At 38.4% G+C, this 27,751-nt stretch overlaps 1 protein-coding gene across 2 annotated transcripts in view; it reads left to right on the forward strand.

Moving 5' to 3' along the window:
- The window catches only part of cwf19l2 (CWF19 like cell cycle control factor 2), a 124,475-nt gene that overhangs the window by 84,565 nt on the left and 12,159 nt on the right, over positions 1-27,751 (forward strand). For both annotated transcript variants that reach the window (XM_072263121.1, XM_072263122.1), the window contains exons 12-15: positions 2,754-2,891; positions 23,223-23,435; positions 24,512-24,628; positions 25,870-26,025. In XM_072263121.1, coding sequence (XP_072119222.1) covers positions 2,754-2,891; positions 23,223-23,435; positions 24,512-24,628; positions 25,870-26,025 — 624 coding nt within the window. The remainder of the gene's footprint in view (positions 1-2,753; positions 2,892-23,222; positions 23,436-24,511; positions 24,629-25,869; positions 26,026-27,751) is intronic.

Genomic DNA, 27,751 nt, shown 5'->3' on the forward strand with positions numbered 1-27,751 from the left:
ATATTGAACTGGGCCTCAGCCTGCTCAAACCAAACGTGGGGCTGAGTGGCCCAGAAAGTCGGGAGCTTCAGAGAGACAGCGCTGTGCGAGTTGCTCGAACTCATGGCTGGTTGCTTAGTCGCCAGCTCCAGATGCCGTCTGGAACGTCGGAGTCACCAATATAGTCGCGCGCAAACATGCTACTAAAGAAACACACGGACGCAGAGAGAACTGAACTCAGAATGCCTTTACTGATTTAAAATCGCGTGCTTAAAATCTCCTCTCCCATGGGCCCCTGCGACCCGCGGGGCGGATGTTACATCAGACTGTCCCCGGAAGGTCCACCCCAAGCGGGTAGTTCCAGACATGCTGCTGTGTGTCTGCCTGTGGCTCCCAATGGCGGTTCGAGTCCCTCGTGTGCGGGCCGCTGCAAAGTTTCCTGTTTGGAGAAAATATAAAATAAATGATAGCCTGATTAAAAAATGTCATTGTATCAGATGATGAGTAAAACAGTCCAATAATAATATATAATTCTCTACATGAGCATCATTATAAAAGTGTGGTCATTATTACATGTTGTTTTTGAGAGTTTCTTCTAGTATTGCATGGTCAATACCTAAAGAAAACTTCATCAACTGGAAAGAGCTTTAGTTGTCCTAAAGACTTGAAAAATGATCATTATGAATGTCTTTCTTGCTGTCATATCTGTTTTATTTTACAGTATTCTGATTTTGTTAAGATTTTAGTTACTTGCTTTAACCTATCTTTATTTAGTTCCCTCTCAAATTTTGTCTTATAATAGTCCATTGATATGCCTTCATACCTTACTAACATTAAAGGTGCTCTGTAAAGATTAAATATTTATTTGGACACCTTTCATCATATTGAATGCAAGGAGACAAACAACCACTTTAGATAATATCAAGGAAGAGTGGTAGAAAAGTGAAAAAAATCAACAGAATCTTAAAAAGAATAAATGACAAATGACCTTAAGCTACACAAAAAAAAATCAAGCAATACTAAAATCACAAGGGATAATGCAGTAAGTTCAAAAGAGTGTGCAAATTTTGATAGTGGATGAAAAAATCATGGCATGAAATGTGTACAACAAAACCACCACAGAAATAATAGTGAAGGAGACAGAAGTAATATGAAAAAGAAGTAATTAACAGAGGAAACGCAGACAGGAATACTCTTGAAAAGAAAATGTGACAGAGGGGATATTGGCTGCTGTCAGTGGAGAACTTTGACAAAGTATCTAAAATCAGTTTTTAATCAATTTTTAAAATTAATCAATTTTTAAAAGGAGGGATCGAAACGTCCAGGTAGATGTATCAGTGAGGTTGAGCATGCAGTTTAGAAGGCAAGTTGTACTTTGGCCTTTATTTAAAAGAGGCTGGAATTAAAAAATAGGGAGGTTTTGTTACAGTTGTATAGGATGTAGGTGGGGCTACACATAGAATAATGCACACACTTCTGATGACCCTGCCTAAAAAGAGGATGCAGTAAATTTTGAGGCACATTACTAATTCTTCGGATGAGACAGTTGTCATGTCAAGAGAACTAGACAGTTTGGGTCTGTATTCCCTGTAGTTCAGAAGAATATTCAAACCTGTAAGATCTGAAGGTGGCTTGATAGGACAGACGTTGAGATGATTTCACTGTTGGGGGAGTCTCAGACAAGAGCCATAACTACAAGATAAGGGGCCAGTCATTTAAAACCTAGGTGTGTAGAAACGACACTCAGGGGGTAATGAATCTCTGGAATTATCTGTCCCCAGCAATGGTGGAGGCCAGATCATTAGATGTATTTAAGATTAAAATAGATAACAATTTCAAACAAGAAAGTCTGCAGATGCTGGAAATCCAAAGCAACACACTCATAAAATGCTGGAGAAACTTAGCAGGTCAGGCAGCAGCTATGGAAAAGAATAAACAGTCGACGTTGTGAGCTGAGAGCCTTCTTCAGGGCCAAGGAGGAAGAGAGAAGATGCCAGAATAAAAAGATGGGGGCCCAAGATGGGGGAAAAGAGGCTAGCTGGAAGGTGATAGGTGAAGCTAGGTAGGTGGGAAAGGTCAAGGTCTGGAGAAGAAAGAATCTGATGGGAGAGGAGAGAGAACCATAGGAGGAAAGGAAGGAGGAGGGGACCTAAGCGGAAGTAATAGGCAGGTGAGAGGAGGTAAAAGGTCAGATTGGGGAATAGAGGACGGGGGAAGGGGTGGAACTTGTTGATTGGAAGGAAAAATCAATATTTATGCCATCAAGTTGGGGGGTACCCAAATGGAATATAAAGTGCTGCTCCTCCACCCTGAGGGTGGCCTCATCTTGGCACAGCAGGAGGCCACGGATCGACACGTTGGAATGGGAATTGAAATTAAAATGTTTGGCCACCAGGAATTTGAAAGTTTGAGGAATTGGGGGTAATTGGCACAGAAGAAGAGTTCAGGCCAGCCTAAATCAGCTATGATTGTATTGAATAGCATGGCTAGTTTGAAAAGCCTGGTAGCTACTCCTGCTCTTGTTTTCTTTTGATTTTAACTTGTTTTGAAAATTTTTGAGGTCCTAATTCTGTAAAAGCATCTTGATTTATAAAAAGGGAACTTGTGTAATCATGTTATATTTTTTCTTATCCATAATTTGTTTTCCTCAGATATTTTTGCATGAAGCTGTGAATTATAATAATGCCTTAATATTGCTTCTAAGATGGATTGACCTAGAAATTTGGTAGCATTTTATATAATTGATGCAATTGTATAAAACGTGTTTGTTTCAGATTGAAACTCACCATGAAGGAGAACGGATTAGATACTTTGAGGATGATGATAATCTGAGTCTTCAAGATTTGGTTAGACAAGAAAAAATGGCAACTGCAGAAGATCAAAATGAAAGGTTCTCACGGATGGCTTCTAAAGTAAGATTCACCTTGCAGTCAATGTATGACACTAGACTATCTCAATTGCAGATGCAGCGTATACTCTTGTATATTACTTAGACTATAATTCTGTTTATTTGCAATGTTATTTATTTAACTGCAGGCTCCAATGAAATCTGGTAACCGGATGTTGTACTGTATTCTCCGTATGTTTCATGAAGGATTGACTGCTTGACCTAATTTTCTCCCCAATTTTATATCTTAAAAGCTGGGTGCAAGATTCATTCCCTATTACATAATAAACTTTACTGCAGAAGTGAAATACTAGTTTCTGGAAATAAGAATTAAAACCAGAAAATAATGCAAATACTGTCATTCGGTGATTTTGACAGTACAAGGTAACAAAAGCAAAAATGTAGAATTTAGCTGATATCACTCTACAAGAGAGCTGGAAGAAACAAGCTGTAAATATTCATTATCTGAAATTGCTAAGCTCTGTGTTGTCTCCAGTGGGCTCTAATGTGCCAAAGTGAAGACTATCTTAAGACATATAAGGTTTTTGCTATCGGATTCATGGATGCATTTCAAAATCATGTTTCAAATTTCATGTGGGAGTTGCTCCTTTCTGGATATATTTGTAATAAATTTCTCAAAATTCCATTTTTTTTTTACAGGGAACCCCTTTATTATTTGGGGGAATGCATATATCATGAATTTCCTGACAATAACTGCTTGATAACTGCATTTTCTTTCCCACTGATGATAGATGTTCTTCAGCATTGTGTTCAGCTGAGCAAAAGTTGTATCCCCACCTCCTCTTGGCATAGACTTTCCATAGTTGCCCCTGACAACAGTGTATGAATTTGTAAAGAATGAATTTCTAAGTGAATACTGCAAGATCTGTTGAGTATTTAAGCTGGTTTATAGCTTGTGTCAGTACTACTTTTGACAGAATGAGGTCCTTCGAAGCTATTACTACCTGTATATTAGAAGACAAAGAAAGGAATAATGTATTTTTCTTTTAATTTAATAGTGGACTTGGCAGTCATTATATTCAGACTCTACATAGTTTCAGCACTGATGAAATAAAGCCCTGATGCCTGTCAAGGAGATTTTAATCTGTCACATCCTTAAATAATTTCTCAGTGCATAACCTCTGATGGACAGGGACAGAAATGTCCTGTTTAGTTGATGGCATGAGCATTTCATCAGTGAGTGCACAAGTTATATATCCCACTCACAGTCCTCTCCAACTCTTTTGTGTTTTGTGTATCCTTCACCATGGGGGAGAAAACACAGAGGCGTAAATTAAGGTTGTGTGTTTATCTATTGGGTATGGTCCATCTAGTGAGAGTGAGTATGATATTTTAAATCTATGTTCCCAGTCTTTGAACCATCCATTCACCCACAGGAATAGTTTCTCTCTCTTTAGACCATAAAACATTGGAGTAGAATTAGGCCATTTGGCCCTTTGAGTCTGCTCCGTTCCATCATGGCTGATTTATTCTTCTCACCCCTTTCTCCTGCCTTGTAACCTTTGATGTCCTTACTAATCAAGAACCTATCAACCTTCGCTTTAAATATATCCAATACTTGGCCTCCATAGTTGTCTGGTCAGTGAATTCCACAAATTCACTACCCTCTGGCTATAAGAAATTCCTCCTCATCTCTGTTCTAAATGGGTGTCCCTCCATTCCGAGTCAGTGCCTTCTGGTCCGAAACTCACCCACTGTAGGAAACATCCTCTCCACATTCACTCAGTCTAGGCCTTTCAGTATTTGATAGGTTTTAATGAGATCGCCCATCATTCTTCTAAACTCCAGTGAGTACGGGCCCAGGGCTATTAAATGCCCCTCATACATTAACCTTTTCATTCTTGGAATCATTCTCGTGAACCTTCTCTGGACCTCATCCAATGCCAGCACATCTTTTCTTAGATAAGGGGCTCGAAATTGCTCACAAGACTCTTAAGTGCGGTCTGAACAATGCTTTATCAAGCCTCAGCATTACGTCCTTAATCTTATATTCTAGTCTTCTTGAAGTGAATGCTAACATTGCATTTGCCTGCCTTACCACCAATTCAATCTGCAAGTTAGCCTTTAGGGAATCCTGCACAAAGACTCCGAAGACCCTTCGTTCTTCTGATACTTGAATTTTCTCCCCGTTTAGCAAATACTCTTATTCCTTCTACCAAAGTGTTTGACCATACACTTCCCTGCACTGTATTCCATTTTGCACTTATTTGCCCATTCTTCCAATCTGTCTAAGTCATTCTGCAAACTCTCTGCTTCCTCAATACTTTTAATAATGTTTTCAATTCTGTTCGGAAAATTATTAATACGCACCTTGAAACTGAAATTTTTCCAGATGCCTTCAAAATTGCAGCTGTCAACCCCTTATTTAAAAAACCAAACTTTGATGGTGAGGTACTAGCTAACTACAGGTCTATGTTAAATCTTCCCTTCCTGGACACAATTCTTGAGAAAGTCATTTTCAACCAACTCAATAAGGCTCTGAATGAGAACAATATTCTGGAAAAGTTTGTCAGGTTTTAGAGCAAACCACAGCGCAGATAGGGTCCTTACCAAAACTGTCAAATTTTAGAGCAAATCCCAGCACAGATAGGGCCCTTACCAAAACTGTCAGCGACCTTAGGCTCAGCATTGATGCCAACAGAGACACAATTATAATTCTAGATTTAAGTCCTGCTTTAGACACAATTGGCTACGCCATCCTCGTAGATCACCTTGAGAACTGTGTTGGTACTCTCGTAGTGCCCTTAATTGGTTTTGTTCATCTATCTTAGAGAGAAAATTATTTGTCCATCTTGGAGATCAGTTTCCTAAGAGACATGACGTAGCTTTCGGCGTTGCACAGGGAAGCTGCCTCGGTCCCCTACTTTTCTCCTTATACATGCTCACCTTAGGAGACAGCATTGGAGAGCGTAAACTTGATTTCCCCAGTTGTATAGATGTACATCTCAGTTGAGCCTGATGATGATAACACCCTATCTTCTCTGACTTCAGGTATGGCTGCAGTAAACAAATGAATGAACAATAATTTTCTAAGATTAAGTGAAGATAAAACTGAAATACTTTTATTTGGTCCCTAAGCCAAAAGAGATGAACTTGGGAACTTGGCTGCCCTTGTAAGATCAGAGGTAACGAGCCTAGGTTCAGATTTGAATCTTAAATCCTACATAAGGGAAGTGACCATAGCAGCATTTCTACGCTTAAGAAATTTGTAAAGGTATGTCTGTTTCTAACATGTAATGATGCGGAATATCTAATTCACGCCTTTATATTGAATAGACTAGTTTACTGCAATGTACTTTTTACTGGTCTTCCAAAGTAATCTAATGACAAACTTCAACTCATTCCAAATGCATACGGTAGTCTTTTAACTAAAATCAAACTGAGGGAACATGTCACTCCTGTCTTGGCTACTCTGCATTGATTTCTTGTATCTTTTAGAATTGATTTTATACAGTTTTCTTACTTGTTTTTGAAGCTGTTCCTGGTGTGGGACTGGAATACATCACAGAATCGCTTTTGTTTTATAATCCTGCTCAAGCTCTTGAGACTTCTTCTGCCGGGCTCTTAAGTTTAAACAATCTCCCTCAAAAGATAATTAGCAGGTCATTTTTTTTGAACAATGCTCCTAAACTGCGGGATTTAACACCTAAAGCTATATGGGATACAGACTCTGTTGATACTTTTAAAGTCCAAAGTAAATTTATCAAAGTACACTTAGGTCACTATATACAACTCTGAGATTCATTTTCTTGTGGGCATTCACAATAAATACAAGTTATGCAATAGAATCAAGAAAAAAAAAGCCCTCCCGACATCGGATGCTGCACTTTCCAAAGCCCCAGTTATCTCTAGTCATAACCCAAACATTGCTGCTACGGAACAACTATTACACTAGCAGTGAAGCCTTTCCATAACGTTACACTCATTACTACCTCTCCAGCATCATTCCAATCAACGTTGGCTGGCTCCTCTGTCATGCCTCTGTAATTTCCTTTACTCCACTATAATACTAATACTTTGAACTTTTTCTTCTCCCTCTCAAACTGCATGGTGAATTCTATCATACTTTGATTGCTGTCTCCTAAGGGTTCCTTTATTTAAGCTTTTTAATCAAATCTGGGTTATTACACACCACCCAACCCAGAATTGTCATTCCTCTAGTGGGCTCAAGCAGAAGCTGCTCTAAAAATCCAAATCGTAGGCATTCTAAAACTCCCTCTCTTGGGACCAGGAACCAACCCGATTCTCCTGATCTACCTGCATATTGAGGTCGCCCCCACGAATATCATAACATTGCCCTTTTTACATGCCTTTTCTATCTGCCATTGTAATTTTTATCCCACATCTTGGCTACTGTTCAGATTCCTTTGCAGTTTCTTAACTCTACCCTCAAGGATTCTATGTCTCCAATTCTATGTTAATTCTTTCTAAGGATTTGATTTTATTTTTTTACCAACAAAACTGCCCTACCTCCTTTGCCTACTTGCCTATCCATTTGATACAATGTGAATCGTTGGATTTTAAGCTCCCAAATATGATCTTCTTTCAGCCACGATTCAGTGATGCCCACAGCCTCTTACCTGCCAATCGCTAATTGTGTTCCAAGGTCATCTACCTTATTCCATATATTGCGTATATTCAAATATAACACCTTCAGTCCTTTATTCATCACCATTTTCAATTTTGTACTCATGTTACACTTCAATTCATCCCACTGATTACAGTGTTGCCCAACATCTACCTGTCCTTCCTCACAGTCTCTATACATACTGCATCTACTTGTATACCTACTGTCCCATCCTCAGCCCTATCACTTTCGTTCCCATCCCCCTGCCAATTTTGTTGAAACCCTCCCCAACAGCTCAAGCAAATCTGCCTCCAAGGATATTGATCCCCCTTGGGTTCAGATGTAACCTATCTTTTTGTACAGGTCACATTCTGCCCAGAAGAAATCCCAATGATCCAGAAATCTGAAACACCGCCCCTTGCACCAATTCCTCAGCCACATATTCATCTGCCAAATCATCCTATTCTTTTCCCACTGACACATAGCACAAGCAGAAATTCAGAGATTACTACCCTGGAGGTCCTGCTTTTCAGCATTCTACCTAACTCCCTAAATTCTCTCTTCAGGATTTCCTCCTTTTTCCTACCTATGCTGTTGGTACCAGTATGTACCATGACTTCTGGCTGCTTACCTTCCCCCTATAGAATGCCGTTGACCCAATCTGAGACCTTGGCACCTGGGAGCAACATACCATCTGGGTGTCTCGTTCACATCCACAGAATCTCCTGTCTGCTCCTCTAATTATGGAATTACCCCTCACTACTGCAGTCCTTTTCTCCCCCCACCCCCATCTTCCTTTCTGAGCCGTGGAGCCAGAATCAGTGCCAGAGACCCGATCGCTGTGGCTTTGCCTGTTTATGTCGCTCCCCCAAAAGTACCTAAAGCTATATACTTATTGATGGGATTGACTGCAGGGGTATTCTGCACTGGCTGCCTATTCCCTTTCTCTTCATTGACAGTCACCTAGATATCTGACTCCTGCCACTTAGGGTTGACTATTTTCCTGTAGCTTCTATCTATTGTCTTCTCTTTCCTCCATATGAGCCAAAGGTCTTCGAGCTGCACTCCAGCTTTTACCCTTTTTAAACTTAGCACTGTACCTTTTATCTCTTTGATGCCAATTTGAGATTGTCTTGGAAGTAGGATAGGAATTGGCCATTCGTTGTCTGTGCTGATCATGATGTCTTTAACCAATCCCATCTTCCTGCCCCTCAACCATCAGGCTGTTGAACAAAAGGGGATAACTACACTCAGTTAAGGACTCTTTTATCTTGTTATTTCATGCTTGTTGTATATTGCTGTTTACTTATTAACTGCATTTGCACAGTTTGTTTATAGGTTATAGTTTACAGTTTACAGATCCTTTTTATAGTTACTGTTCTATAGATTTGCCAAGTATGCCAGCAGAAAAAGAATCTCAGGGTTGTATGTGGTGACATGTATGTACTCTGATAAATTTTACTTTGAACTTTGGTCCTTATCCTTCTATTCTTGGCTTATTCAAGTGATCGTGTGAACGTCTTGTATATGTTGCTATTGTAAATGTTGATATTTCCTCCAGGACCTACCACTTGCTGTATGTTTGCCTCACAATTGCATGCCCTGCTGTCAGGGGCAGCTATAGAGGGCCTTTGCCTGGAGGAGAAGGGGATACGGCATTTGCTCAGCAGTAGATAAACGATGGGCATTTTTGAATTTATATGGCATAAAGGAGGTTACTAGTGAGAGTAAAACAGAAAGCTGATAACTTGAAGTGTACACCAGTAAAGTGAAGAGATAGCGTTTTGGGTATTTACGTATGCCCTCATTCCCATGCTCCCATTACAGCTGAAACAACATTAAAATAGTTTGCTTATTCTATCTGTTCCTCCTCTGCAAAAGGTACATTTAAAAAAAAACAAGCTATTAAACTATGAAATGAGTAAACTAAGCAGAGTTTTACTTTTTTGAATTCTTCCAATGGATAGTTTTGCATGATCAGTCCACGGTCACGTGCCCTAACACATTATGGAATATATAGTAGAACATAGAACAGTACAGCACAGGAAGAGGCCTTTTGGCCCACAATGTTGCACCAAACCAAATAAATTAGTAATCAAATGGCCAACTAAACTAATCCCTTATGCCTACACTATGTCCACATCCCTTCATTTTCCTCACACTTATGTGCCCATATAAGCAACTCTTAAAAGTCCCTAATATATCTTCCTCTACCACCACCCAGGCAGCCACCACTATGTGTAAAAAAGATAAATCTTATCTCTCACATCTCCTTTAAAGTTACACCCTCACTTAAATGCCTGCTCTCTGGTATTAGACATTTCAACCCAGGGAAAAAGGTACTGTCTGTCTGTTCTTTCTGTGCCTGTCATAACCTTACAAACCTTTATCAGATCTCCCCTCAGCCTCTGCCTCTTCAGAGAAAATAACCCAAGTTTGTCCAACCTCTTGTTATAGTACGTGCCCTCTAGTCCAGGCAGCCTCCTAGTAAACCTCTTATAGTCGCAGTCATAGTCATACTTTATTGATCCCGAGGGAAACTGATTTTCGTTACAGATGCCCCAACCAAGATTCAGCATCCTTCCTATAATGGGGTGACCAAAACTGCATGCAGTACTCCAGATGTGGCCTAACTAGAGTTTAATAAAGCTGCATTATAACTTCCTGACTTTTGAAATCAATGCTTCAATTAGTAATGGCAAATTTGCCATATGCCTTCTTAACCACCCTATCGACCTGTGTAGCTGTTTTCAGGGAGCTATGAACTTGAACCCTAAGATCCCTCTCTCTGCTCATCAGTTAATGGTCTTTCCCTTAACAGTGTACTTTCTCTTTACATTTGACCTAGCAGGGTATAACTCTTCACATTCAGGTTATGGTCTTACTCTCTAAGGGTATTTCACTTTTAAAGATGTCTTGTAGGGCATTATGCATTTCACTCCAATAGTCTTTGATAACAGGGCATTCCCAGAAAATATGATAATGGTTTGCATTTTGATTTCCACAATTTCTCGAGCAATCAAGGGGGTTACTATTATAATGAGATTTCTGAGAGGGTGTAATAAAATATCTTACCAAGTTTTTCCATATTATTGTCCAGGCCTCCTCAGATATTATTATCCCTCCTTCCTTCTCTCATTTTGTTTTAATGTTTGAAGTTGAATGTGTTTTAAGATTTGACAAACCCTTATAAACACTTGAAATTATTCTGCTACCGTTGTCTGAATTATATGCTTTTCTAAATAGCTCCATCAGACATGTACTTGCCTTGGTTACATTTTTAACTGTCCTATTAACGTACTGTTGCACCGGTAAAAGTCTTGTTTTTCTAATAAGTGTTTCTCTTTGAGCATTTCAAAACTGAACAGTGTTCCTTCTTTCATTATATTGCAAATAGCTGTTATTCCTTTAGCTGTCCAGTCCTTAAATCTAGCATCCAGTTTATTCGGCGTAAAATCCGAGTCATATGCACACCATTTAAGAATTGCAATGTCTCTCTCTACTTTATATTCTTTTATAATAGTTCTCCATATTTTAAGAGTCCATTTCAGCCACAGGTTGTCAATATTATTTATGTAACTTTGTAGGTTGTTATCAGCCAAAATTGCCTGTATGGGGATGGAAAGTATCCTCTCCTCAATGTTTTTCCATTGAGCGTCATATGATGGGTTGCACCAGCATATCACGGCTCTCAACTGTGCTGCAAAATAATAATCTCCAAGAGAAGGTAGGCCCCACCCCCTCTTTTCCTTGGCTAATTGCAAAGTTTTGAGACGAACCCTAGGCCTTTTACCTTGCCATATATATCTTGATAGCATCTTGTTCCATTCATTGAATTGATTTTAGTTAATCTCTATTGGTAGGTTCTGAAAGAGATATAGTAGTCTGGGCAGTATGTTCATTTTAATGGATTCAGTCCTTGAACTGAGACCAAGAAAATGAATTAGGTTCCATCTTGTTATATCTTCCTTAATTTTTTTTATGTATAGGCTGATAATTGCATTCTGATAATTTTGCCAAGTCTTTTGGCATAATGATGCCCAAATATTTGATGGACTCTGTTTGCCATGCCCAAGGATATCTACTTTCAACTGCTGTTGGTCGGCTATAGTTATATGAAAGTAGTTGGGTTTTATCTATGTTGATCTTGTATCCTGATAATTGGCCATATTGTTCAAAGGATTGCATTGCAAAAATGGCGGAGCAGACTCGATGGGCCGAATGGCCAACTTCTGCTCCTTTGTCTTATGGTTCTTAATTTAGGTAAAGAGTATGTTGGTTGCATTAGATAGATCAAAATATCATCCGCGTAACAGGCCAATTTATGCTCTGTTCCTTTAATAGTAATTCCCCTGATATCTTCATTTTGTCTGATGTATTGAGCTGATGGTTCCAGATATAATGCGAAGAGTAGTGGTGACCATGCACAACCTGTCTCGGGCCCCTTTCTAGGGTAAAACTATTAGATAAGTATCCATTGATTTTAATCCTGGCAGTAGGATTGTCGTATAGTGCCTGTATAGTTTTAATAATTGTGTCATGTAGACCAGATCTATGTAAAACTCTGTAAAGAAAATTCCAATTAACTGAATCAAATGCCTTTTCAGTGTCCACGCTTATCACTATTGCTTCAATTTCATTTTTTAAAATATGATCCATAATGTGAAGTGTCCTTCATATATTGTCTTGTGTTTGGCGTTGTTGTATAAAACCTGTCTGATCATTATGTATCAGTGTGGGTAGAAACTCTTCTAATCATATGGCCGTGATGGAGGTAAGTATTCTATAATCCACATTAAGAACAGATATTGGTCTAAATGACCCACATTCCATTTTATCCTTGCCTTCTTTCGGTATAGCTGAGATTATTGCCTCCTTCCAGCTGGGTGGCATTTGCGCCTTTCTTAGGGTCCAGTTCAGTGTGGGGAGTAAAATCGGAATTAACTCACTTCTAAACTCTTTATACCACTCTATTGTATATCCATCTGATCTTGGTGACTTGCTTAATTTAAGCCTACTAATTGCAGTTTTTAGTTCAGCTTCAGTTATGTCAGCAGTCATCGTTCTATTTTGTTCTTTGCTTGAAGTGGGTAACTCTAAAGAATTCAGGAAGGTGTCAATTTGGGTTATATTTGGAACTTTGGAATATAGAATTTTGTAAAAAATTTCAAAAGCTTCTTGAATTTCACTTAGCTTATTTTTTTATCACATCTGTTCTTGGATCCCTTATTCTATGAATTGTATTTTCCGCTATCTTTTTTTTTTCAGTTTCCACACCAGTATTTTCATAGATGTAGATCCATTTTCATAGGGTCTCTGTTTCAGAAACATTTTTTTTGTTTTTTTTTTCTGTTCCTTCAGCTTATTTTGTAATTCCTCTAATGTTCTATTCCTTATTTTTTTTCTTATATGAAGATATCGCTGTAATTTTCCCTCTTAAGACAGCCTTCAGAGTATCCCATAGAATGGAAGGTGAAACCTCTGCATTATCATTGAATTCTAAGTAAAGACCAATTTCTTTTTAAATTTGTTCCTTAAAATAGCGATCATTGAGTAGACTTGAATTTAGTTTCCAAATAGTATTCTTTGGTTGTAGGTCAAAATCAACAGATAAATATATAGGTGCATGGTCACTTACATGTATTGTCCCAACTCCACAGGTGATTATTTTGTCTCTATCTTTTCCAAATGTTATGAAATAGTCTATTCTTGTATATACGGAATGGGGGGCAGAATAATGAGTGGAAAAGGTCGGGGAAAAGGTCCCTCCATATATCAATTAGACCAACATCCTCAAACAGAGTGTTAACTTTCTTATGTAAGAACTTTGTTTCATAAGTTTTTCTATTGGAAGAGTCTAACATTAGTTGTAATTGTAAATTTAAGTCTCCCTCACATATCAAGAGACCTTCTGTTTCCGTTACCATAATATTAGTAATTTTCTGGAAGAAACTAATATCACTTCCTGAGGGTGCGTATATATTCCATAAAGTAACTGGATTTCCATCTATATTCCCCTTTACCAGAATATATCTGCCCTCCTTATCTCCCATTTCGAATACTTTTTCAAAATTTAGCTTTTTTGAGATGAGAATAGCAACTCCTCTTCTATGTCCTGATTTATATGAAGAGAAAAACAAATTAGTGAAACCCATTCTCTTTAATTTCCAATGCTCTTTACCACTTAAGTGAGTTTCCTGTAAATATACTACATGGGCTTGTTCTTTTTTTCATTTTTGATAGAATTTTACTGCGCTTGATTGGATTCAACAGCCTATTGACATTAAAAGAAATGAATTTTACTTTGTCCTTAGCCATGTGTATTTATCTGTTAGAATATCATTGAAATTTGCAGAATATAACTTAATCGATCTACTCCTTGAACAAATAAGAGCCAAGAAAGACAAATAATTAAAAAAAAGGTAAGGAAGGTGTGATCCAAGGCTGGGGTCTCTAGATGACCCTGGGTTGGGCTAGAAGAAAAGTCTAGCTGTGTGGGATAGCCCCTCCTACCTGTGGGTTGAGGGCCCCTGTTGCAGTACCTATAAAAGTAAGTAAAAAAAAACTATGTCCATTACACAGAAATGATTTCCCTGTGTATTCCTCCCATGTATATATTCACATTTAGGTGGGGAAAAAGAACTGAATAAATGAATTTTTAAAAATTGAGTAATGTAAAATCCACATAACACATATTTCTCGAGATAGATATATCACCATCTATTTTTGCTTCTGTTTAAGTTTATCAGCACTTTTAAAGTTAGCCAAACCTTATGGCTCTTCTAGAGGAGGTGAGGGCTGCCCTCGGAGGACTGACAGTCTGTTCCTAATATCCTTTTCTCGTCCTGCTCCCGTCCCCTGCTTTCTCGGTTCTCTTACTATTTCCCAAGCAGTTCGGGATAACTGCTCAGCCAGACTTTATCTTGGTTTGACCACACTAATGGACTCTGTTGTTTAAGTCTGTAGTTGCCTCTTCCACGGTCTGGTATAGTCGTATCCCTTCTTGGTAAAATACCTTCAGTTTAGCAGGGTACAGGGTTTGGAATTTAATGTTTTCTTGCTTTAATATTCGCTTTGCTTCAGAATGGATCATTACTTTTGAATATATATCTTGGCAGCCAAATCTCTAAAGATGGATGCTGGTTAGAATTATATTCTGAAATTTTTAATGAATTTCTAGATCCCATGTTATCCAAACTTTTAACTAATACCGCCTATAGCATCCAATATTGCAAAAAAAGTGTTGGTGAAATGAATGGGATATCTTTTTTTTAGGTAAGAAGGCAATCTGCAGTTGATGTTTAACAATTAGTATATTTAATAACAAATTATAGTGATGATTTTAAGTACTAGAGCAACACGACATGCTGGAGGAACTCAGTAGGTCAGGTGAAGAGTAAGGAGCAGCGATGTTTCGGGTGAAAGATCTTGACCCAAAACATTGACTGTCCATTTTCCTCCACCAGTGCTGCCTGACTCACTGAGTTCCTGCACTGCATTTCCTGTTGCTCCAGATTCCAGCATTGGTACTGTACTGTGTCTTCCTTTTATGCATTACATTATTTTATTTCCTTTAAAACATGAAATGTGTTTTTTATTCAATGTTCAAAGTAAATTTATTATCAAAGTTCATATATGTCACCATATAAAACCCTGAGATTCATTTTCTTGTGGGCACTTACAGTATATACAAAGAAACACCATAGAATCAATGAAAAAGCACACACAAGACAAACAACCGATGTGCAAAAGACAACAGTAGAAATACAATAAAAGACAAAACTGTAATAAATAAATAAGCAATAAATATCGAGAACATGAGGTGAAGAGATGTTGAAAGTGAGTCCATAAATGAGGTGTGAGAACAGTTCATCGTTGGGGTGAGTGAAGTTGAGTGAAATTATCCCTTCTGGTACAAGAACCTGATGGTTGAGGGGTACCTGAACCTGGTGGTGTAAGTCCTGAGGCCCCTATTCCTCCTTCCTGATGGCAACAACTATAAGAGAACATAGCCTGGATGGTGGAGGTCTTTGATGATGGCTGGTGCTTTCCTGTGACAATACTCCACGTAGATGTGCTCAGTGGTGGAGACGGCTTTGTCCGTGTGGGACTGCGCTGTATCGACTATTACTGTAGGCTCTTCTGTTCAAGGGCACTGGTGTTTCCATACCAGCCTGTGATGCAACCATTCGGTATGCTCTCTACTGCACATCTATAGAAGTCTGTCACAGTTTTAGATGACTTACTGAATCTTCACAAACTTCTAAGCAGAGGTGCTGCCATGCTTTCTTTGTAAAGGCATTTATGTGCTGGGCCCAGGTCAGATCCTCTGAGATGAAAACACTGAGGAATATATAGGCTTCATTTAAATTTTTCTTTTGATTAACAGTTAAGTTTCTCCTAAAGTGCAGTAGACAAGTTGAAATGAGCTTTTTAAAAATTTTACATTTTAACATCAACCCGGTAAGATAATATAATGTCTTAGTGTTCAGTGCTCTTGATCATGCTACATCTTATTTCTGAGTGTCTTATTTTTACAAACTATCATGTGAAATTTGAGCATAAAATGTTACTCATCAGCTTGGAATTACTAAGATATGATTTATTAATGGGGGCTGCTTGCTCCAATAATTGGAGAACTACATGTTATGGAAATTGGCCTCTCCTCGCAGTGCAGTTGAAGCTCAGGTTCATTGTTCACAGGTTTATTCGGCCTGGTGTAGGACTTGTACTATGAAGGGCACTAAGGAGTCTAATGAAACAGGGACCTAGGAGTGCCAGTGTATAGTTTGTTGAAAATAGCATCTCTAGTAGTTAGGGTGGTGTAAAAGGTGTTTAGCATACTGGCCGTCATCAGTGAGGGCATTGATGCTGTAAGAGTTGAGACATTATGTTGTAATTGCGAAAGTCATTGATGAAGTTGTACTTGAAGTACTGTGTACAGTTTTGGTCACCTTGTTACAAGAGGGAGTTGGTTGAACTGGAAAGAGTGCAGAGAAGATTTAACAGTATGTTACCAGGACAAAAGGGTTAGGTCTTTATTCCTTGGAGCATAGGAGAATGAGAGGTAATCACACTGAAGTGCATAAAATTATGTGAGGCATCGGCAAGGTGGATATAAAGAGTATTTTCCCCAAACTAAGAGGCATAGGCTTAGGTTGAGAAAGGAAATATTTAAGAGAGCTGAGGGGCAACTTTTTCATGCAGAAGGTGGTAAATACATGGAATGAGCTGCCAGAGGAAATAGGTGAGGCAGGTACAATACTTGGATAGGTACAAGGAGGGGCAGGGTTTAGAGGGATGTGGATCAATTGCAGGAAGTTGGACTGTTGAGTGGACACTGTGGTAGGCATTGACTCTATCTGTGCTGCTTGGCTGTATGAATCTGAGCTCCAGTTCGGAAGTCATTTCACATACAAATGAGTCAGGTCAAAGAACTTAATACTATATTTGGGAATAGAAGTAATTACTTCTATTAGTATCACTGGATGTTAAATATATTTAAAAACAGGGTGCCTATAGAGTAAATTTGCAGCTAAAGCAGCAATTACGAGAATACTCAGCCATGAGTAAGAGTATAGTGCAGTCCATTTCTGATACATGTATGTAGTTAAGTTGCTCATTTATCACTTGTTCATTATAATCTTTGAATAGTGTTTTTAAAGTGAATTCTTTTGGTTGCAGGTAATTAGGATATTATTTTAAATTCATTGTAGCCTTCTTATTGCCTTTTTGTAACCCTGATCCTGAGTGTGCATAGTTCATTGTACTGAATTCACACAATGCTTTTGTAGTCTTTAACACTAATTATATTGATCAATGACAAACATACTATTTTGTATTATCAAAAATGAACATTGATAACCAGTGTGCTTGCTGACCTTTGCTGACTTCTGGTTTGGCAACATTAATCCAAGTTACTGTATGTGGCAAGATGTCACATTTTGGCTGACGATTGTTCCTGTAAAATGCCTTGGGAAATATAACTGTGTTAAATCTGCATTATTTTTAAATACAATTTACCTCAATTTGTGTTTCTGTGAACGTTACTATTGCCCACTTCTGAACTACTGACCTTAAAAGTAATGAATTTCTCAGAAATTAAGTAGTTAACCTTTAGAAGTTGAAGCTATATTGCAGATTGAATTAATAAAACAATAATTAATATTTGTTGAGATTCTACTTATACCACTAATTTACAGATCTCTGAGGAGTATGTCAATATTTAAATGTTTTAAGATATTTGATTAGAATATTTATTGAGTAACATAGGTCATAATTTCCATGTGGCAAATCATTCTAATATTTAAAAAAATGGTTGCTCTAAGAAGTATCTAGTGCATAGTGGAAATATTTAAATATAACATTTAAGAAACTCATCCATCCAGACTTGCAGGAAAAAAATAGTTTTGCATTTGTTTAATGACTTTCACAGTAAATATGGTTGATTGGCATCCTTCTGTCTCGAAAGGCAGTGGGTGGTACACAAGAAAAGTCAGCTCATGGTAGTGCACTTCCTAGAGTGGTCAAGGAGTTCCGGAGTGACCGTCTCTCTTCCATACTGGCTGCAGGTGAAGGAAGATGGGCATCTTGTTGGAGTGGCCCTCGCCTTCCATCAAGCTCTCTTGGCAGCCAGCTCATTGATGCGGGTACTTTCTGCTCTTTGCACACCTTTTCGAACGGCCCAGTAGTCCTAGTTGTTCACATTGATGTTGGCATTCAGATCTTTTTTGCAGATGTCCTTGAAGTGAAGCTGTGGGCAACCAGGTGGGTGTGCACCTGCTGCCAGCTGCCCAGACAGCAGGTCTTTTGGGATTCAATCAGCACCCATTTGCCTGACATGTCCTAACCATCTGAGCTACCTCTGGCTGAGGAGGGTGAACGTGGTCGGGATGCCTGCACATTGTAAGACCTCTGTATTAGTGGCTCTGTGTTGCCAAGGTATGTGCAGGATTCATCTGAGGCAGCACAGGTGAAAGCTATTCAGTTTCTCCTCTTGGCTAACATAGATTGTCCAGGCTTTGCTGCTGTAGAGCAGAGTGCCAATAACACAGGTCTGGTGCATGTGCAGCTTGGTATTCACAGTCAGATTGCTGTTGCTCCATACTCACTTGTTCGGCCTAGCCATGAGAGCTACAGCCTTAGCTATTTTGTTGCTCAGCTCAGCATCAAGAGACAGCGTGTTTGTGATGGTTGATCAAAGATAGGTGAAGAAGTCAACGACCTCTAAAGCATGACCATCGCTGGTAATGAATTGGAGGGAGTCAGTGTCCTGGGCCATGGCATTTAATGCCTTCAAGTGAGTGGTCAGCCGGAATTCCCTGCAAGCATGGAACAGATTGATGAGATGCTGTGGTTGGGCTTTTTTGTGTGAAGTCGTTGCTGTGTCATCAGCAAGCAACTGCTTGCAAACGAAGACTTTTGAGATCTTGGTCTTGGAGCGAAAGTGAGCAATATTGAAGAGTTTGCTGTCAGCTCTGGTATGTAAGCGCACTCTCAAAGCATACTGAAACAATATGAAGGACAAGATGCTGATGAGTGTTGGTGCAAGAACGCAGCATTGCTTTACCCCACATCTCGCTGGAAGGCTTCTAAAGTTGCACCATTAAAACAGACAGTACTGTGCATGTCTTCATGGAAGGAAGTGATCACGTCCAGCAGTTTTGGAGGGCACCTATCTTCTGCAGCAACCTGAAGAGCCAACCTCTGATTATTCAAATGCCTTTGTCAAGTCAATGAATGTGATGAAGAGTAGTTTTTGCTACTCGCAGCATTTCTCCTGCAGCTGGCATAGTGAGAAGATTATAACTGCAGTGAATCTGCCTGCCATAAAACCACACTGTGACACTGGATAGACATGTTGAGGAAGGTGCTGCAGCTGTGCCAAAATGACTTGGGCAAGGGCCTTTCCCACGATGCTGAGGAGGGAGAGGCTGTGGTAATTATTGCAATCACTGCGATCACCCTTGTTCTTGTACAAGGTGACAGTGTTGGCATCTCGCATGTCTTGTGGTATGTAGCCTTTCTCCCAGCAGAGACAGGGGAGCTTATGCAGATGGTGCAGCAATGCTGGTTTGTCGCTCCTCAAAACTTCTGGAGGAATACCATCATTTCCAGGGGCCTTCTAAGAAGCGAGATAGTCAATGGCTTTACTTAGTTCTTCCAGTGTTGGCAGATCTGCGATGGCCTCAAGTGCAGCGCTGTGATCACATTCTGGGTTGAGTACAACTCTATGTAGTACTCAACCCAGCACTGAAGCTGCTTGCCTTGATCAGATATGACTTGTCCAGTCTTAGACTTTAGATGGCAGTCTTGGTGGCAGAGGGACCTATGGCCATCTTAATGCCTTCATACATGCCTTGTGCATCCCCCTGTGTCTGCAGCGGTCTGGATACTGCTGCACAAGTTGAGCCAGCAGTTGTTGGTGCAGTGGCAAGCAATTTTCTGGGCCGTGTTTCTTGCAGCCTTAAGAACGTTTTGAGTTCTGGGGCTGGGATCATTCTTGTAGGCAAGGAGAGCTCTTCTTTTGGCTTTAGTCACTAGTTCCATTTCCTCTCAGCTTTCCTCATAACAGTCAAACTCTGAAATAGATTGATAGGTATATAGCTGCACGAGTATGGTAGATATGGTATATATCTATATCCCCCCCCGAACACTTCAAAGAATTGTCATATTTGCAAATATGGAACAAGTTGATAGTAGTATGAGTAGTAATCTATAACAAAAGATTTGGTTCATTATTCATTTTTGTTTGACGAAATAGCATTAAAATTCAATATACTGCAGGTGAGCACAAATAACGGACAACATATTTTTCCGAAAGTGTTGCTTCCTCAGAATTTTGTTTTTGTTTATGATAGACCGCTTGAAGCTGAACACAAATATAACTTCAGACTTGTATCATTTAGGAATATGGAGAAATAAGAAATTTATTGAATATAATGTGTTTAATTGCATATCGGTGCTGACGCTTTGCAATAGTTCAACTAAGCTAAAAAGTTTTGTTGATAGTTTTTATTTGTACTCAGTGTCTGAGGCTTCTTGCTTGAGAGTCCAGCAATGATGGATTCCATTTGTCCTGATACTGTTTCTCCATAATCCCAGTGTTCTGATGAAACCTTTCACCTTACTTGTCCATGACAGTGCCAAAATTTGCAGGGAAGGAGTCTAAATGGGAATGCAGAGAATTAGTGACGTGTTGCACTTCATGATTTTGTATGCTTGAAGCATGTTGTCAACCAGCTGCACATAGTTTGGTGCTCTGTAGTTGCCAAGAAAATTTCCAACAACATCCTTGAATACTTTGCATGCGATTTGCTCCGGTCTCACTAGAAGTTCTTCAAATTGCCTGTCATTGATGACCTGTTTGATTTGTGGACCAGCAAAAATGCCTTCCTTAATCTTGGCATCAGTTATTCTGTCTTGAATTATGAAATCAAATGACAAACATAAGTGATATTTAAAAAAATGTTGTGTGATAAGGAAATTTCATGGTGATTTTCATGATCAGCCCAAAATCCATAAGATACATCCAAAAGTTTCCAGGAAGAAAAATCTTTGTTGTCCTCTGTTATCAACCATAGCAAAATAACAGTGAAGACTGACAAGCAACACACACGAAATGCTGGTGAACGCAGCAGGCCAGGCGGCATCTATAGGAAGAGATACTACAGTCGGCATTTCGGGTCGAGACCCTTCTTCAGGACTAACTGAAACTGACAATGCTGACCAAGAATCTTTGTTGTCACAGTCAATAATTTTGAGGACAATGCTTGCATTGTAGAACCTGTACTGAAATTGTAAATACCTATGTGGCATGTGTTTTAAAATATAAATATTTTGCAACTTTTAGTTCATGGATTTGCCTATTTAAGGCTGTATAGCTTATAGAAGAATTTAACAGTGCTTTGGAAGAGGCTTTCAAAGGCCCTGCGATGGTCAGGACTTCAACATTAATCAGAATTGTTATTCTTAGCTCAGAATTGTATGCATTAACAGGAAAAGTATTATTATTTATTCTCCACTTATGGAAATATTTAAAATGACACCTTCTGCTAAATAATGTTATTCTTGTACTCTTAGAATCCAGTACAGAGGAGAAATAGTACCTTCTTTATCATGTTTTGCTTAAGTGCATAGTGTGTTTGAGAGTGCATTTGACCCGTTACAAGAGATGGCACTTAATTAATTACATTAAGCAAAATTTGGTCTAAATTTGAAATTGTCCTAATGAGAAAACTGATTTCCTCCATAACCAGATAAAGTTTAGTAGAAATGTTTAGGATGGTGAAGAACCTATCAGAAGTTAAACAGTGATTTTTGGTAATAGCATGATGGGCCAGGATTCCAATATAGATAGATGCCAGTTGTGAGTTCCATTGTATTTTCTGTATTTCTAACTGACAATTATACAGTGATTTTTCAAGTATGAATTCTAATTGCATGATTCATATATAGGGGAGGAGAAACATCATGAGTCTAAGGCAAAATAGATTCACTTTGCAGTACTAAATCATTTTGATGGTTCTCATCTGATAGGATGTATATACTCAGCAGATTTTCTGAGACCCTACCCGAATGTTCAGTTTTATGAGTTCTGCTTTCACTCATGAAGCATTCAAGGACATTTTCAGATAAGTCACCATGCTATTTTTGAAGGGGTATTTCAATTATTACAGTTTATATTATGACACATTTAAAAATTAGTAGGTTTCAATAGGTGCATTTATTGTTGGAGAAATGTATACAATATACATCTTGACATTATTTTTCTTCGCAAACATCCACGAAAACAGAGGAGTGCCCTGAAGAATGAATGACAGTTAAATGTTAGAACCCCAACTCCCCCCCCTTCCATGCACAAGCAGCAACAAGGCAATGACCCCCCTCCCCCACCAGCAAAAAGGCATTGATGCCCCCCACCAAAGTGTGCAACAAAGCATCAATAAAGACACAGACTTGCATTACCCCAAAGGCTACTTGTTCACCTGGTATTCGACATACTACAGGCTCTCTCTGTCCCTAATAAGGGAAAAAGAGGTGTCCCCGTAGTATTATTATTTTATTCCTGACATCACCAGCGTTGTGGGGGTTATAGATGTGGCAACAGGTGCCATGAATGTAATCTTTGGTGGCTCAGTATGTCATAAAAGCTTATATATGTAACAGGTACCCCTCTTTTATAATTGCACATTTTTTTTGAATGTGTACTTGCAATGTGTTGGACTTGCTCTGCTGCCTTTGCTGCAGATTCATTCAGTGATTAGCAAATTGACTTTGTTACAAAATTGAAAAGTCCAATTATCCCTTGAGGATTGGAGACAGACAAATCAGCTCAGTGAACAGGAATCAAGTTTGCTGCATTTCAGGTTCTTGGAACTATGGATTCTGAATTACATCATTTGGAATAATTCAGTAATGGTCAAAGGGCCGATGTATTAGCACTTCAACCAATTGTTAGTCGCAGTAAAAAGATCTAAACTTACAAATTTTACTTCTGTCAGAAATTTTAATTAATTCATAAAGTAAATAATGTAAAAGCCCAGGACCTTAGAATGCTAACTCCAATCACAGCATCATGGGTGAAAATGCTATTTGTAGAAGTACAATGGAATAAAATAACCAAATCTCCTTTACATTTTTTAAATGAATTGCTTTTGGGCCTCAACATTTTATTGATGTATATACATAAAGATCAAGGAATAAAATTCATATCTTTGTGGCAATTACCTTGATATTTTCAATTGCTTATTTTATGTTTTTCTGTAGTTTATGGAGAAAATGGATAGGGACTACTACACATTGGATGACATGTTTGTGTCAAAAGCAGCCAGGAAAGATCAGCCAGGTCGTGAAGGTGAAAGGCAACGAAATAAAGCTATACATGAACATAAACATTTGGCTAAGCGTATGGAGAAATGCCAATACTGCTTTGATAACCCAGAACTTCCAAAACACCTTATCATTGGTATTGGTGTAAAGGTAGGTAAATAGACTTTTTGAGTCAATACAAAGTTACAAGTTTTACAATAGTCTTTGCGGTCTTTAGTCTAGTTGAATGTCCTGAACTGAAAAGTTATCTGAGGGAGATTGCTGTTGAAAGGAAAGCTCTAGGGGTATGAATATTTTGTTTCATTAACATTTTAGACATATTGTTTTAAATTCTGGAGGATCAAGGACCGTTTGACCACTAGTTAAAATTATCTTTTGGATAATGAGGAGTTGGGCTTGGGATAGATGTGCCAAAATATTGAGAGTAAGAACATGTGGAAGGTTGTAGGGATTATGGTGAGATCTTCTGGGGGTGCGTAATTAAATTTTTGCACCCTGTAATTAATCTCCTATCCAGAAATTTTATAAGAAATTAGCAAATCTACTATCATATTTGTTGCATTGTATCAAGGGATTTTTTTTTTCAAGTAAAGCGTAATTTGCTTCAAAGAGTAATAGCTTTATTCCACCGATTTCCAATAATTAAATGCTGTATTAGAACACAGTTTTAAAAATAACAGAAATGTGCTCAATATGATTTTTGTATGACCTGATGCAGTTGCCGCATTTCATGGAGCACTGAAAGAATTGGCGTTGTGCGCCACTGTTATCTCCCTTCCTCTTTCTGGTGTAAGAACTTTTTCTCAGCTTTTTCTACAACCATTCTTCTTGTCAAGACCAGTCCCATTGGAAAATGTTGGGATCTTCAGCTCTTTGTCATATCTTATTTTTCTTTTGAGAACTGAATAAAATGATACATGATCTATATAGACACTAATATAACCACCTCACTGATCAAAGTACTTTACTCCTATTATAATCAGACTACTTTACATTTGACTAGTCATGGATAGTTAATATAAAACGTCACCAGGTATACTCTTGATTTAAAAAAAAAAATTCTTTTCCGAGTATGTCTTGATTTCATCCAAAACATGATAAGTGAGACAGGCATTTATTTATACATAGGAGCAGCTACATCTTGAACTAAATTATATTTGACTAACCGAACTATTTTCTTCTTTTAGCTTAATTATGTGAATTCAGACATTTCCTCTCCTCCCCAGGTATATCTGTGCCTTCCTAATTACCAATCAATGACAGATGGTCACTGCCTAATAGTACCTCTCCAGCATCATACTGCAGGTAACCTGTTGGATGAAGATATCTGGGAGGAAGTGCAGGTAAGATTACTGTGTTTTTTGTATCTTGTTAAAATGTTGCTGTTTGTTTTAATTAATCAAACTTTAAACCTGTCGGAGACTGAACTTGTACAACCAGGTAACTAGAAAATGTTACTTATTAAAAGATTTACAAAAATGAATGGAAATTAAAAATGCCATCGATGTAGAGCAAATGGCACTATCCTTGACTGATCTCTAAATAAAAGGCTGATATGAACATTCTGACTAATGTTAAATTGAAAGTATGTACACAAACTTGAAATACAGGTTTTTCTGTTTCATGGATGTCTGCGAAGAGTAAGAATTTCAGGTTGTATCCTGTAGACATTCTCTAATATTAAATTGAATCATTGAACCCTGTGTTACCAGGGTGATTATGCTCCTAGAAAATTGCTTATATTGTGAATTTTCTGTACTGCAATACAATGTTATTTGTCCATGCATCAAGAAATGCTCATTGGAAAAAATTGTTTTAGTTTATTATTTTTATTTCACAAATTCCATAAGGATGAATGTTATTTCGTACCTCAAATTTTAGGTAGTGATTTGTGAATTCTGTAAGGATACATTTCTGTGAACCAAACAGCCATTTTGGAGCAGTCGTTAGATGATTTAGAAATATAGTAAACTCTGTCTGATATTTATGCAAATGGAAACATTATGCAACCAGCAGCAATAACTAAGAATATTAAGCAATTACATGAAATATTTTCTATTTGGCACACTGACTTCCTTTCTGAATTCATTCAAGCTCTCATTAGCCTACAGCACAGCAGTACACCTTCCGACCCTCGCATATATTTACATGTGATAACTGTTTCCAGTTGTATTTCATAAATGGTAAATTCTCCCAGCTATCCACATGTTGAATATTAATAAAAGTATGAAGTAGAGACATGTAATGTCAAAATAGAAAATGGAAATATAAAAGGCTGAAAAAGATGAAAACATGTTTGTATCAAAGAATTCAATGTTGCTCCTCAATCATTTCTGATAATAAAAGCAAAAATGCAAAATGAACTTAGTGATAAAATGGATGAATAGTGCTAAGCAAAGCACATGGCAACATGTAGTAGAGCAATTTACTTAAAGGTTTATCTGTAAAATATTAGTGTATGATGTACAGCAATAGCTTTTTTTTTGATCAAATTGCTTGCAGCTGATTCCCCCACTTCCATAGATGCCAAATGACTGTAGTGTTTCATTGTTAGTCATGGGATTAATTTTTATCTTTTTAACAGCTCTTCCGAAAAACCTTGGTGAAAATGTTAGAAGACAAAGGTCTTGACTGTGTCTTTTTTGAGACAAATATGAGTTTGAAGAAACGATTTCATATGGTATATGAATGTATTCCACTGCCAAAAGAACTTGGAGATATGGCTCCTATCTACTTTAAGGTAAATTCTGAATACATACAGAAATAATGGAAGCATTTTTAAATAGTTAGTTTCTAATTCAGTACTGACTTTTTATTGATCCTGAAAGCAAGTTGATAGTGAATGTTTACAGATGCTTTAGTTGAATATTTTAGTAGTCTGCATAGTAGCCAGCATGTGTTACTCCATAAGACGATAAATCACAGAAGCTATTTGGCCCATCACGTCTTCTCTGTCATTTGATCGTGCCTGATCCATTTCCCTCTCAATTTCATTCCCCTGTTTTCTCCCCGTATTCTTTCACACCTTGACTTATCAAGAATCTCTCAACCTGCACATTAAATACGCCCAAATACCTGGCTTCTACAGGTGCCTGTGGCAATGAATTCCACCAATTCATCATCCTCTGGCTAAAGAAATTCCTCATCTCCGTTCTAAACTTGACCCTCTATTCTGAAATTGTTTCCTCTGGTCCTAAACTACCCTGCTATTAAATGGTCTATTATTTGTCTTCTCTTTTGATTTTATGTTGGCTTTGACTTCCTTTGTCAGCCATGGTTGTGTTATCCTACCTTTAGAATACTTATTCTTCTTTGGGATGTAACTGTCCTGTGACTTCCAAATACTCCCGAGAACTCCAGCCATTGCTGCTTTGCTGTCATCCCTGCTAGTGTTCCCTGCCAATCAACTTTGGTCAGCCCCTCTCTCATGCCTCGGTAATCCCCTTTACTCTACTGTGAACTGATACAACTGACTTAAGCTTCTCCATCTCAAACTGCAAGACGAATTACAAACATGAGAAACTCTGCTGATGCTGGAAATCCAAGCAACACACACAAAATGGTGGAGAAACTCAGACAAATTATATCATATTATGATCACTGTCCCCTAAGAGTTCCTTTGTGGCGGCCCAAACACGCAGGACTCGAACCGCCATTGGGAGCCGCGCGGGCAGACACGCGGTAGCGCATTTGGAACTACCCACTCGGTGTGGACCTTCCGGGGACAGTCTGACGTCACGTCTGCCCGTGGGCGCAGGGGTTATGGGAGGGGAGATTTAAGCGTGCGTTTTTGATCAGTGAAGGCATCCTGAGTTCAGCTCTCTCTGCCTGTGTGTATTTCTTTAGTGGCGCTTTTGTGCGTGACTACACCTTTACCTTAAGCTCCCTAATCAAATCCAGTTCACTACACAACACCCAATCCAGAATAGCTGATCCCCTTGTGGGCTCAGCTAGAAGATGTTCTAAAAAGCCATCTCGTAGGCATTCTACAAACACTCCTGTTGGGATCCAAAATCAGCACCAAACTGATTTTCCCACCTTATCTGCATATTGAAATCCCTCATGATTATCATAACATTGCACTATCAACAAGCATTTTTTAAAAGGTTCCATTTAACGTTTCTAATAATGATTCAAACTTAAATTTCGGAAATGTCATTTTGAAAGTATTTACTACATTGTTTTTATAAGGCAAAGTCAGATATAAAATTGAGGTTAAGTTAACAAATTTCACGACACATGCCGGTGATAATAAACCTGATTCCAATTCTGAGGCTTGCTCCACTCTTCCTGATCTGAACTTTGGCAACAGTAACTCACACTTGAATGGAGAAGGGCCTTAAACTTAAGACTTGAGATGCAGAAAGCCTTTACTGCCTCTTTGAATAGCTACAGGATACATTGCTATTACGATGTGCATCCGTTAATTAATCTGTAAGAATCAGGACTAAGAAATGGATTATAAA

Source organism: Mobula birostris, chromosome 7, assembly GCF_030028105.1.
Source record: "Mobula birostris isolate sMobBir1 chromosome 7, sMobBir1.hap1, whole genome shotgun sequence".
Lineage (NCBI taxonomy): Eukaryota > Metazoa > Chordata > Chondrichthyes > Myliobatiformes > Myliobatidae > Mobula > Mobula birostris.